Source organism: Oryctolagus cuniculus, chromosome 1, assembly GCF_051225735.1.
Source record: "Oryctolagus cuniculus isolate XC-2025 breed Fujian yellow rabbit chromosome 1, ASM5122573v1, whole genome shotgun sequence".
NCBI lineage: Eukaryota > Metazoa > Chordata > Mammalia > Lagomorpha > Leporidae > Oryctolagus > Oryctolagus cuniculus.
The window spans coordinates 146,709,421-146,722,734 of record NC_142867.1 but is presented as its reverse complement, the minus strand read 5'-3'; the positions used below and the strand labels follow the sequence as shown (position 1 = coordinate 146,722,734).

At 39.7% G+C, this 13,314-nt stretch overlaps 1 protein-coding gene across 2 annotated transcripts in view; it reads left to right on the top strand.

The window, feature by feature from the left end:
• Nucleotides 1-13,314, top strand: part of SLC71A2 (solute carrier family 71 member 2) — a 69,529-nt gene that overhangs the window by 18,338 nt on the left and 37,877 nt on the right. For both annotated transcript variants that reach the window (XM_002708223.6, XM_089336429.1), the window contains exon 2: nucleotides 5,464-5,559. In XM_002708223.6, coding sequence (XP_002708269.3) covers nucleotides 5,464-5,559 — 96 coding nt within the window. The remainder of the gene's footprint in view (nucleotides 1-5,463; nucleotides 5,560-13,314) is intronic.

Genomic DNA, 13,314 nt, shown 5'->3' with positions numbered 1-13,314 from the left:
ATGGGCATCAGTTCGAGTCCTGGCTGCTTCACTTGCAAGCCAACTCTCTGCTATGGCCTGGGAAAGCAGTGGAAGATGGCCCAAGTCCTTGGGACCCTGCATCTACGCGGGAAACCCGGAAGAAGCTCCTGGATTCGCATCAGCCCAGCTCGGGCTGTTGGAGCCATTTGGGGAGTGAGCCAGTCGATGGAAGACATCTCTCTCTCTCTCTCTCTCTCCCTCTCTCTCTCCCTCTCTCCCTCTCTCCCTCCTTCCCTCCTTCCCTCCCTCCCTCTCCCCTCCCCTCCCTCTCCCTCTCCCTCCCTCCCTTTCTGCCTCCTTCTCTCTATATATAACTGCCTTTCAAATAATTTTTTAAAAAAGATTATTACTGTTCTTTTTTTTGAAAGGCAGAGTTACAGAGAGAGAGGCCTTCCATCTGCTGGTTCATTCCCCAAATACTGCAACTGCTGGGCCTGGGCTGGGCCGAAGCCAGGAGCTTCTGGGTCTCCCACATGGGTGAAGAGGCCCAAGCATTTGGATCATCCTCTACTGCTTTCCCTGGTGCATCAGCAGGGAGCCAAATCAGAAGTGGAGCATTTGGGACTCGAACCAGCACCCATAAGGGATGCCAACACTGTAGGCAGTGGCTTAACCTACTGTACCACACCAGCCCCTTTTGGTGTTCTTAAATGTGTGCCAACTGTCTCAAGATCTTTATTTGAACTGAAAGACAATATTATTTTTTATAGAAAGCCTTAATTTAATAAATATAAATTTCGAAAGTACAACTTTTGGATTATAGCAGTTCTTCCCCCCATAGCCGGCCTCCCACCTCCAAACCATCCCACCTCCTACTCCCTCTCCCATCCCATTCTTCATTAAGATTAATTTTTAATTATCTTTACACACAGAAGATGAACTCTATACTAAGTAAAGATTTCAACAGTTTGTACTCACATAGACACACAAAATATGAAGTACTGTTTGAAGACTAGTTTTACCGTTAATTCTCATAGTACAGCACATTAAGGATGGAGGTCCTGCATGTGGAGCAAGTGCACAGTGACTTCCGTTGTTGATTTAACAACCAGGAGCTAGCAACTCCATCTGGGTCTCTGCATAGTGGGCCATCTTCCACTGCTTTCAAAGGCGTATTAGCATAAAGTTAGATCCAAAGCAGAGCAGTCAGGACTCAAACTACCACTTTGATATGGGATGCTAGCATGGTAAGCAGCAGCTTAACCTAGTGTGCCACACTGCCATCACCACCATCATCCCTCCTTTTTTCTTTTTAAAAATGTATTTATTTTTCTTTGAAAGACAGAATGACAGGCCAGGCGGAGGAGGGGGAGACTCTTTGTTTACATGTTGCTGGGTTGCTGGTGTTTTACTGTGTGCTGTGATCTTAGTTGGGGATGATGCATAGGACAATGGGAATAGCTTTCAACTTCATCTTCCTCCACTGGACAGCAAATGACCTGAGTGATTCGGAAAAGCCAGGTGCTCTAGTTCTTCTGTTTTTAAGGTCATATTGGCAAAGCAGGTGAAGGGGTCGGTGGAAACTGCCCTTTGGCTAGGTACACAGAAGCCAGGCCAGACTCCCTAATGTGGGAATGGGGTGAATGGCTAAGGGAGGTGTGCACTTTGCTTCGCTGAGGAACTGGCTGCGTTTGACTCCTGTCACCTCCTACTCTGGTTCCTGCAGTGCATGTTGCCTGCCACATGTAATGTGCTGACTGCTTTTGTGGAGAGGTTGGAGCTCTGTAGGAAAGCAGGGTAACATAACACACATTCTGGAGGTATGTGATTATCTCTGACACTGACTGTGTGAGTTGGGCAAGTCACTTAAACTCTGCACCTTCGTTTGTCCTCTCTAAAGTAAGGATACTAATGATTATAGATAATAATAGTTCCGACTTTATAGTGAGGATTAAATGATATTATACAGGCATGTTCTTTGACTAGGGCCTACCTAGCATGATGTCTGTTGCCGCTGCTGCCGCTGCTGTTACTAGTGTAATCTCTGCTCAGGCTTTGTTCATAATCCCTTGTGATAGGTCAATGCTAGCCTGTGTCCTTCTATTTCCACTTGTAATTTTACATGCCATGAAATGAGAGCAGGGATCATTGCTCACTATTGTCCCCAACTTCTACCTGATAGATGGTAGAGGTCAACAAGTGTGTGCGAAATGAATTAATTACTTACAGTTGAATATTTTCATTCTTTTAAAAGAATGATAGCAGAGATAGGAGTATTTCCAAAACCAGTTCTTAGCATTTTGATATGCTTTAAATTGGGTGGTCATTGGTATGCTGATAGTTTGAAAAGCTGTGGAAAGCAGTATTTTATAAATGCCTGTTATCAAATGTGATGTGCATGTCATTTATTCAGTAGTTTAATATAGTACTGAGAAATTTTTTCTATAAAATGCTTTTTGTAGAAAAGTTATTTCTTCCAGAGACATAAACAGTGAAGTTGTTTTCCTCCTTGTGTTCTAGCAGTAGTGTTAGGAAGAAAAATATGGTCTTTCACTTGGTTTTTAGTTTCAGATAAAGAACTTAGGAGGAAGGGCATTGTGGTACAGTGGTTAATCTGCCGCTTAAGATGCACACATCTTATATCAGAGTGCCTTGGTTTAAGTCTCAGCTCCGCTTCTAATGCAGCTTCCTATTGTGTACCCTGGGAGGCAGCAGATTGATGAGACAGGGCTTGGGTTCTTGCCACCCATGTGGGAGACCCAAATGTGATTCTAGATTCTCATCTTTGGCTTGGGCCAGCCCCAGCTGTTGCAGGCATCTGGGGAGTGAACCAGCAAGTGAAAGATCATCCTCATTCTCTCTTTCTCTTTCTCTTTCTCTGTCACCCTGCCTTTCTAATAAATAAATGTAAAAAATTTTTTGATACAGCATTTTACTAGCCAGATGGATATAAACAATATAGGCCAAAAGTAACAAGTGTGTGAATTATTAAAATATTAACAGGTCATAGTGAAACATCCTTTTCATAAATGTCTTTAGTATTAATGCAGAAATGACTGATTATGAATCTTGTGGCAGTATTCTCCAACCATGGAGTACCAGTTTTCAATTTAAGTATATTTTAAGATAATTTTTCCCATTTAGAAGTACAGTAGCACCAACAGTTTACACAGATGTAGATAATTTTGGTTTGTTAGCTTTCTCATAAAAATCAAACTCAAATATTTCAGTTTTAATAGGTTAGCATTGTGCAGAATGTTTGTAAATGGAATGGATGAGAGGATTTATTGCACATAATAAAAATTATTCCAGGAATAGTGGTTAGCTCAGTAATGGTAGCATCACAGAGTTGCTGAAACATGAACAGAATCGAGAAGGTGTTAGCAAGTGTTTCTCAGGTGCAGTGCAGGAGAATGCCTGTTATTTGCTGAGTTCAGGGTCCCTTTTGTGAAATGCTATGAGATCCTGCCTTTGAAAGACCTTGTGTAGTATGGCAGGAGGATGTGTGCTAGATGGTAAGGAAGCTTCAGTGATAGGGCAGGGAAACTCCTGCCTGTGCTCAGAGAAGTCGTGGGATTGTCAGCTTCTCAGATATTCAGTTATCCCGCTGAGTTATTGATATTTCTGAACTCCTTTTTGTATTCCATTTATTCATTTTTTTTTCATGTTCAAACTCTCTTCTGTTTAAAGCCCCATAGCATATTAGGTTTTTCAGCCATATTTTGCAACTACTAAACTGTGCTAGAATAGCAGAAAGCAGTCATAGACAATATTTAACAAATGAGCTTTGCTAAATATTAGCAAAACTTAATTTATAAAAATGAGCAGTGAGAGCTGGTGTTAATGGTGCGGTGGGTTAAATCACCACCTGCAACACCAGCATTCCATATGAGTGCCAGTATGAGTCCTGGCTGCTCTGCTTCCAATCCATCTCCCTGCTGGTGCACCTTGGAGGTCCTGGCTCTTGGCTTCAGCCTGATTCAGTCCCAGCTGTGTGGCCATTTGGGGAGTAAGCCAGAGAATGGAAGGCCTCTCTGGCTCTCCTTCTCTCTAACTCTGCCTTTTAACTCTGCCTTTCAAAGCACCATTTGGTTGTCATGGCTCTAGTCTCTTTTGTTTTTTATAACACTGACTTTTTTTCAGAGAGACCAGGCCAATGGTCTTGCTTATTCTCTACAGTCTGGATTTGTGTCTTTCCTCATGATTAGATTCTAAATAACAATGCACAGGTGTAGGGTGGGTTTTACAAAGTCTTTTGTAAGTATCACTTCTAGTTACTACCAAATACTAGTAAAGCACTTGACCTTGCAGTAAGCCTTACCACAGAGCAAAGAACATTGAATGGAAAGTAATTTTTTTATTTTTAAAAATGTGGGCCGATGCTGTGGCAAGTCAGGTAAGGCTGGTGCCTGCAGTGCTAGCATCCCAGATGGGCTCCAGTTCAAATCCTGGCTGCTCCATTTCCAATCCAGCTCCCTACTGATATGCCTGGGAAAGCAGCGGAAGGTGGCCCAAAACCTTGGGCCTCTGTACCCACTTGGGAGCTCTGGCCGATGCGGCCATATGGGAAGTAAACCAGCAGATGGAAAACTGTCTGATTCTCTCTTTCTCTCTGCTTCTGCCTGTCACTCAGCCTTTCAAATAAATAATTCTTTAAAAAAATAATAAGATGTTTACTTATTTGTTTGAAAGGCAGAGTGACAGAGAAATACCCGATATTTACTGATTTATTGCCTGCAACAACTAGGGCTGGGTAAGGCCAAAGCTAGGGGCCATCTGGCTTTGTGGCTAGAAGGCCATCTGGGTCTCCCACATGGGAGGCAGGGACTCACTACGTGCACCATCATCTGCTGCCTCCCAGGATGTGCATTAGCAGGGAGCTGGATTGGACGGGGAATAGTCAAGCACTGTGATATAGGATGCAGGTGTCCCAAGTGGTTAACCCACTGCACCCATAATGCTCACTCACAAATAATTTTAGATTTCATCTTCAAAAGTCACAGACTTAATAAACTAACCAATTAGGTGCAGTGTTTAAAACAACTGCAACAGAAAGGTGGATTTTTACACCTTTAGCTATGGAATGTGTTTTCAGATTTGATCTAGACCTTTTTGCCTCTCACTCTTATTATTTAAATCATCTATGTTGCTCTGGAGGCTTTTCAGCATCTAAATCCCCCCCCCCCCCCCCATATCCATCCATCTCATTAGGTAGCTAAGGAAACTTTAGCCTAGAGATTCTGTGTTGCTGAGGAACATAATGGGTAAGGAACAGTCAGGTCCTGGAATGAAGATCTCTTGAAGACTCAGTTGGTTTTCTTCCCAAGTGCCAGTGATTTCTTTGACAAGACAAGTAGAAAGTCTGTGTGTTAGGGCCTATGAAGTTTTATCTTAAATAATATTGGTGGGTTCAATATTTGTTTTATATATTTTATCCCATTTTACGCTAATAGATATCATATCTGTTTACCATTTTTCATGATAACATTCTTTCTTTTTTAGTTACAAGGCTTTGGCCGACCAAGTGTATACCATGCTGCTATTGTCATCTTCCTTGAATTCTTTGCGTGGGGCCTGCTGACAACTCCAATGTTAACTGTAAGTACTGCTGAACTGGGGTGGTTGTTTATGAGAGCAAGAGAGGTCCTCAGGCCTGTATATCTAGATCCATCTGTCTAGGTTTGTGTTTGGGAGTAACTCTTAATAGTAATTGAAAACTGCTTGTCCCATTAGGTTGTTTCCACTGTGTGGTCCTATGACACACCTGCAGCAGAATACCTGGTTGAATATTCTTGGGTAGTACTGCACTCCCGCTGAATCAATCTGTAAATATTATTCACAAATACACTTTATCCATACATGTGATGGATCTTTAAAAGTTTGTGGAAAAAGAGTATTATGAAAAAAACTACGCATGGATCTCAAGATTTTTTTGCTCCCAGATTATCCTTTAATTCCATTTTCTACTAACTTTTTTAAAGTATCTTTTTATATTTTGGAAAATCTTTAAGATACCCTATTATAGGAACTAGTTGCAAAACAGTATTGAAATTTGTTAACTTCTTTATGTGGTATTTGTGGACTTTGAATTAAGGACAGCAAATAGGAGATTGGAACTATCTGATAAGAATGAAAGCAATAATTGTAAAAATGTCCAAATTTCTGTTTTGCATAGCTAATCTATAGCCATTTCTTAGTAGGTGGTAGTGAGTTTCTTAGCGTGAATGTGTATGTTTTATGTATAGTGTAATTAGAGGGAAGAGAGATGCTACAGAAGATTGGAGGGCAGATTCTAGGTGCCTAGTAACTCAATTTTAATGAGGATATTTTCAGTTGGATTTAAGTTTCAGTTGTCTTCAGTTGTTCTTTGAAAATCATTGGTGGTTAATTCTTCCCAATCACCATTTTGCCGTATCAAAGAGTCTGTCTGTGAGAGAACTCTCTGAACTACCTCATATGTCATGCAGTATTTGTCTTTTTGTGACTAGCTTATTTCACTTAGCATAATGTCCTCAAGGTTCATCCATGTTATAGTATATGACAAAATTTCCTTACTTTTAAGGCTGAAGAATTCCATTGTATGGACAGGCCATGTTTTGTTTTTTCATCAACTGATAGTTACTTGATTTGCTTCCACTTTTTGGCTGTTGTGAATAATTCTATAAACATATGTATGTAAAACTAGGTGCAAGTCTTTTGGATATATACACAGAAGTAGAATCACTGAATCATAATGCTAATTTAACTTTTAATTTTTTTGAGGAAATGTGAAACTTCTTTGTAGAGGCTATACCATTTTACAGTCTTAAAGTGTGCAAGGGTTCCATTTCTCCACTTGCTTGCCAACACTTAGTCACGTGTGTTGTGAGGTCGACCAGGTCACTTTAAGGAAATGATTTGTTGTTTTGTTTCAAAATTTTTGGCCATAGTTCTCTATTTTTTTCTTCACCCTCAGCCTCTTTAGGTTACAAAGAGTTTCAAAATAAACATCTTTTAATGCAGTCTGTTCTAGTGGTTCAGCAGATGTGTCGATGTAGAAGTACTCCTGTGATCATTTTTTACTAAGAATTCAAGTTGAAATGAAGAAAAAATATCTTAGCATCTTTGATGCCCTGTCAGAATTCTAAAATCTCCTTTCACACAGTTAAAATCATTGGGCTACTCTGACCCTTGACCAGCTTGACAGAGCCTTTTTTATTAAGTTAATTTTTAAAGATTTATTTTGTTTATCCAAAAGGCAGAGTGACAGAGAGAAAGAGATCTTCCGCCTTTTTTTTTTTTTTTTGAGATTTATTTATTTATTTATTTGAAAGAGTTACACAGAGAGAGGAGAAGCAGAGAGAGAGAGAGAGAGAGAGAGGTCCTCCATCCACTGATTCTCTCCCCAGTTGGCCGCGACGGCTGGAGCTGTACCATTCCAGAGCCAGGAACTTCTTCCAGGTCTCTCACATGGGTGCAGAGGCCCAAGGACTGGGGCCATCTTGTACTGCTTTCCCAGGCCACAGCAGAGAGCTGGACTGGAAGAGGAGCAGCCGGATCTCGAACCGGCGACCCATATGGGATGCCAGTGCTGCAAGCCATGGTGTTAACCCTCTGTGCCACAGCGCTGGCCCCCTTCCATCTGTTTTCTCCCTAAATGGACATGATAGTCAGGACTAGGCCAGGCTGAAGCCAGGAGCCAGGAACTCCTTCCAGATTTCCCGCATGGGAGGCAGGGGTCCAAGTACTTGGACCCTTTTCTGCTACCTTTCCAGGTGCATTAGCAGAAGCTAGATCAGAAACAGAACAGCCGGGACTCGAACCACCACTTTGTTCCAATATGGGATGCAGGCAGTGGCTTAGCCCATTATGCCACAGTGCAGGAGATAAATGTTCCAATCTTGCTCCCTGCTAATGGCCTAGGAAAGCAGAAGAGTATGGCCCAGTGCTTGAGCCCCCGCACCCATGTCTGAGACATGGAAGAAACTCCTGGCTCTGGCCTGGCCAGCCCCAGTCATTGGTCCCATTTAGGGAGTAAACCAGCAGATGGAAGATCTGTCTCCCACTGTTTTTCTCTGTCTCTCCCTTTCTCTCTGTAATTCTGATTAATTAAATAGGTAAATCTTTATAAAGAGTAAAAATAAATAGTACTTAAATTTTTTAATGGTTGGTAAAAATCAAGAAGATATTTGGTGACACATGAAAATTATATGGACTTCAGATGCCAATGTTCATAAATAGAATTTATTGGACCACAACATGCCCATTGAATGTGGCTTTTTTTTTTAAGGGTTTATTTATTTATTTGAAAGGCAGAGAGAGGTCTTCCATCCACTAGTTCACTCCCAAATGGTTGCAATAGCCAGAGCTGCGCCAATCCAAAGCAGGAGCTTCCTCTAGGTCTCCCATGTGGGTGCAGGGGCACAAGGGCTTGGGCCATCTTCTACTGCTTTCCCAGGCCATAGCAGAGAGCTGGATCAGAAGTGGAGCTGCTGGGACTCAGTCCAAATGGGATGCCGGCACTGCAGGAGGCAGCACTACCTTGTTTGTGGCTTATTTTGTCTGACAATGGCAGAGGTAAATAGCAGCAACATAGACCACAGGTAGCCTAAAATACTTATTGCCTACCCCTTTATAGAATAAGTGGGTTAGTTCCTGCAGTACATGGTAACTCATTTCTTGTTGCTTTTGAAGTTCCTTGTTAGTCCTTCTACACTGACCATACTGTAAGGTGTTTTGGTGTGCATCTGTGTTTATTTACTCCAGTTTCTTGTACTTCTTGATTCTGTAGATGAATATTTTTCATCAAATTTGGACAAGTGTTTGGTCATTATCTTTTCAGTTAAATATTTTGATGCCACTTTTCTCCTTTTGGGATTCCCATCATATGTTTTTACTTTTCAATAATGTCTCGCAGATCTCTGAGATGCCATTCAAGTTTTTTGCCATTTCACCCCTGTTACTCTGCTTGAAGAAATGCTATTTGTATTCAAAGTTACTGATTATTCTGCCATCTTAAATTGTTAGACTTTTCAGTTTCAGAATTTCCCAGTTTCTTTCTTTATAATGTTTATATTTTTATTGAAATTCCCTATACATTAAGTAATTGTTAATTTTTTTTTAATTATTTAAACATGGATTCCTTTCCTTATGTTTATAGTAGCTACTTCGAAATTTTTATCTGCTGTATTCAGTATCTGGGGGTAGTCAAACACTGTTTTTATTGACTTTTATTTTTTTAAGTTATAGGAGGTTACTTCAAATATTTTTTAAAATAGGTTTATTTGAAATTCAGGCGGGGCCGGCACCATGGCACAGTGGGTTAATCCTCCGCCTGCAGCGCTGACATCCCATATGGGCACCGGTTCTAGTCCCAGCTGCTCCTCTTCCAGTCCAGCTCTGCTATGGTCTGGGAAAGCAGTAGAAGATGGCCCAAGTCCTTGGGCCCTTGCATCCACATGGGAGACGGAAAAGAAGCACTTGGCTCCTGGCTTTGGACCGGACCAGCTCCGGCCATTGCGGCCATTTGGGGAGTGAACCAATGGATGGAAGACCTTTCTCTTTGTATCTCCCTCTCACTATAACTCTACCTCTCAAGTAAATAAATAAAATCTTAAAAAAAAAAAAAAATTCAGGCATAGCTTTTTGGAATACACATTTTCCATGAGCTTTTGTAGGAAAAGCTCATGCATGGTCAAAAATTTTTGCACCAAAATACTTCAGCTTTTAACTTTTAATTCCATTTTCTATGAAATTTTTTAAATACCACCTACTTTGTTTCTTTGTGTGTTTTTGTTAAAAGTTATTCATTTAGATAATATAATTTTTGCTACATTAGATTCTGATATCTCTAAGAGTTTTTGTTTTGCTTGTTTAGTTATTTGCTTGGACTAAATCCGTAAAGTCTGTCTCCTATAATATACAGCTGCTGATGTCTCTTTTCAGTCCTTCTTTTTTTTCTTGCTTTGATGTTTATGTCTGACTTCCATGAAGTCTCTTGTCTCTATGATTTAAGGATCTGCCAAAAATCATTCAGAGGTCTGACTTCAAACCAGTAAAGCTTCCACACTCTGTAAATGGATGTCTGTGATGGAAGTTCCACATTAGGGTGTTTTAGGTTCTTCCCTAGCTTTTGAAGTCAAGTTAGTGTTGTTCCTTAGGCTTTGTTTTTCTTGAATATTGTGTTGGCTATGCTGGGTCTTATGCCTATCTGTAAGAAAGAATCAGTTTGTTGAAATCCCCAAAATAATTTGCTAGGATTGCGACTAGCACTACATTGAATCTGTAGGTGATATCTTGACAATATTGATTCTTCTTTTCCGTGCATGAGTGTATCTCTGTTTATTTAATTCTCCCATCAGATTTTTATAGTTTTCTTAATATAGATCTTAGATATGATTTCTAAGATTTCATACATAAGTGTTTTTGTCTTCACATGGTGCTAATGTAAATGGTATTGTGTTTTTAATTTCAAATTCCACTTGTTTGTTGCTGTTACATAGGGAAGTAGATGACTTTGTATATTGAACTTGTGTTTTGCAATATTGCTATGATTGCTTATAATTGTCCCAAGAGCTTTGTTGGTCAGTTTTTTAAAAATTTGTACAGACTGACCTGCCTTCTGTGAACAAAGACAAGCCCCCTCTCCATGCCTTTCTTATTATATTAATTAGGACTTCTTGTATGTTTTTGAAAACGAAGGGTGACAGGGAGACAGGGAACATCCTTCCCTTGTTCCTAATGTAAGTGGGAGGGAAGACTTTGTTTTCAGCATTGAATACTGCTCTAGTGTAGAGTTTTTGGAGATAGTCTTTTATCAAGTTGAGGAAATTTGCTACTCTTCTTAGTTGCTGAGAATTTTTGTCATGAATAGACGTTCAGTCTTACCAAATGCTCTTTCTGTATCTATTGATATTATGTGATTTCTTTTTATATGATAGATTATGCTAATTATTTTCAAATACTGAACGAACCTTGCATACCTGGAATAAATATTACATGGTCATGGTATATAATTGGGCTAATTCATTGTTGGGTTCAATTTGCTAGTATTTTTTTGTCAGTGTTCACTAGAGATATTGATATGTAATGTTTCCTGTTAATTTCATTAAAAAATGAAAAAACTGGAGCTGAACTGCTTTGTTACTGAAGTCTAATATTAATCAACATCTTTACCCTCATCCAGGATGGTGAAGACTGTTGAGCGCTTTAAAATCACTTATCTGTTATGTGCTAATGTCAATTATTTCAGTTCTGTCCAATTGAAAAACCCACTGGGTGCATTATTTTTGTTTAGTAGCATCACTTTTCATTGGTACAAGTATTCACCATTTTCTTTATTCTTTATTTCATTCTGTTGCTCTGACCTTCCAACTAGATTATATTCCTTTTTCCAGACATATATTTTTTATATTTCACTTAGTTGCAGTCTGTACATTAGTGAACTCACAGTTTTTACTGGGTCAAAAATGTGTATTTGCTTTTGTTCTTTTTGCTGGGTATTCAATTTTAGATTGATAATTAAACTTTGTTTTTCTCTTTGTATTGATATGTTTCTTGTCTAGATTCCAGTGTTGTTAAGAAGCTGTTTATCTATAACTGTTGCTTATTTGAGGCAATCTATATTTCTGGACTGCTTTTACAAATTTGCCTTTGGTTTTCTGTACTTTTAATTTTTTTACATTTATTGTTTTTTGATAACACTTTTAATTTCCATGATAGTCAAAGGCTTATTGGCTTCACTAAAAGAGTTTAACAAATAAAAAGACCATGGGTGAACAAGAAAATGGGCATGGGCTTTACACAATAGTCAAAGGAAAAGATGTTCAACCTCACTTATATACATTTTAAAATAGTCACCAAAGCATTAAGAGCATAAGAGTAGATAATTCCTATCAATTTTTTTTTTCTTGAAACACAACGTGAGCCATGGCTGACATCTCCGGACCAACGCTGTGCTCATTTTCTTTCTTTCTTCTTCTTTTTTTTTTTTTTTTTTGGACAGGCAGAGTAGACAGTGAGACAGAGAGACAGAGAGAAGAAAGGTCTTCCTTTTTGCCGTTGGTTCACCCTCCAATGGCCGCCACGGCTGGCGCGCTGTGGCCTGCGCACTGCGCTGATCCGAAGGCAGGAGCCAGGTGCTTCTCCTGGTCTCCCATGGGGTACAGGGCCCAAGCACTTGGACCATCCTCCACTGCCTTCCCGGGCCACAGCAGAGAGCTGGCCTGGAAGAGGGGCAACCGGGAAAGAATCCGGCGCCCCGACCGGGACTAGAACCCGGTGTGCTGGCGCTGCTAGGTGGAGGATTAGCCTATTGAGCCACGGCGCCGGCCTCAATTTGTTTTAAGTTTATTAAAAGTGTGGCTTTCTTTTTATACTGCTTAGGATTTGTTGGACTATTTTAATCTTTGCTTTGATGTCTTTCATTGGTTCTGGTACATTCACAGCCATTGGCTCAGAAAATATTTTCTCTGCCTCATTCTTCTTATAGAACAAGTTTAATTGACTTGTATCAGACTTTCTCATTAAATCTGTGTCTTACTCTTTAGACATTCTGGCTAGCTTTTATTGGCATATGCTATAGTTTGCATATTTGTCTCCTCAAACTAATGTTGAAATTTAATTAACATTGTAACAAACAGTATTAAGAGATGAGATCTTAAAGAGCTGATTAGGGCATGAGGGCATTGTGAACGGATGAATGCTGTTATGAAAGAGTGAGTTCAACCCTCCTCTTGCTCTTTCTTGCATTTCTTCTTTCTGCTTAGTAATGATACAGTAAGAAGGCTCCTGCCAGATGCTGGCATCTTGATCTTGGACTTGGCCAGCCTCAGAACTGGGAGCCAATAATTCTGTTCATTACAAATTGCCCATTCTCAGGTATTGTGCTATAGCAGCACAGAATGGAAACTTTTGTGTCCTGTGATCCTCTCTTCAGCCTTGTCTGATCTTCTATTAAATGTATCCATTGAGTTTCTAAGTTAATACACTTTTTCTGCTCTGGAATTCTTTTTGTTCACTTAAACTTGCTATGTACTTTCTTCAGTTTCTAGTTAAAAGACTTTCAAGTGTGTTTTCTACAAGTCGAAACATAGTAAGCATGTTCGTTTTAAGATCTCTGTTGAGTAATTCCAAAATGTGAAGTTTTTGAGAGTGTTTTTATGTGTTTTTTGTTATTTCACTTTGTTTTGTGTTTGCTGCCTGCTCAGGTTGTTTTATTTCCTTTTGTATATAGTTATATTTAGTTATGTGGTGATCATTATATTTGAAAAAACTATATGCATGGTGAATTTGGAGCCTAGATCAATGGTCTCTTCAGAAGTAATTTTAGGTTTTATATATCACTAGGCAACTGGAGGTGCTGCATTTCATTGA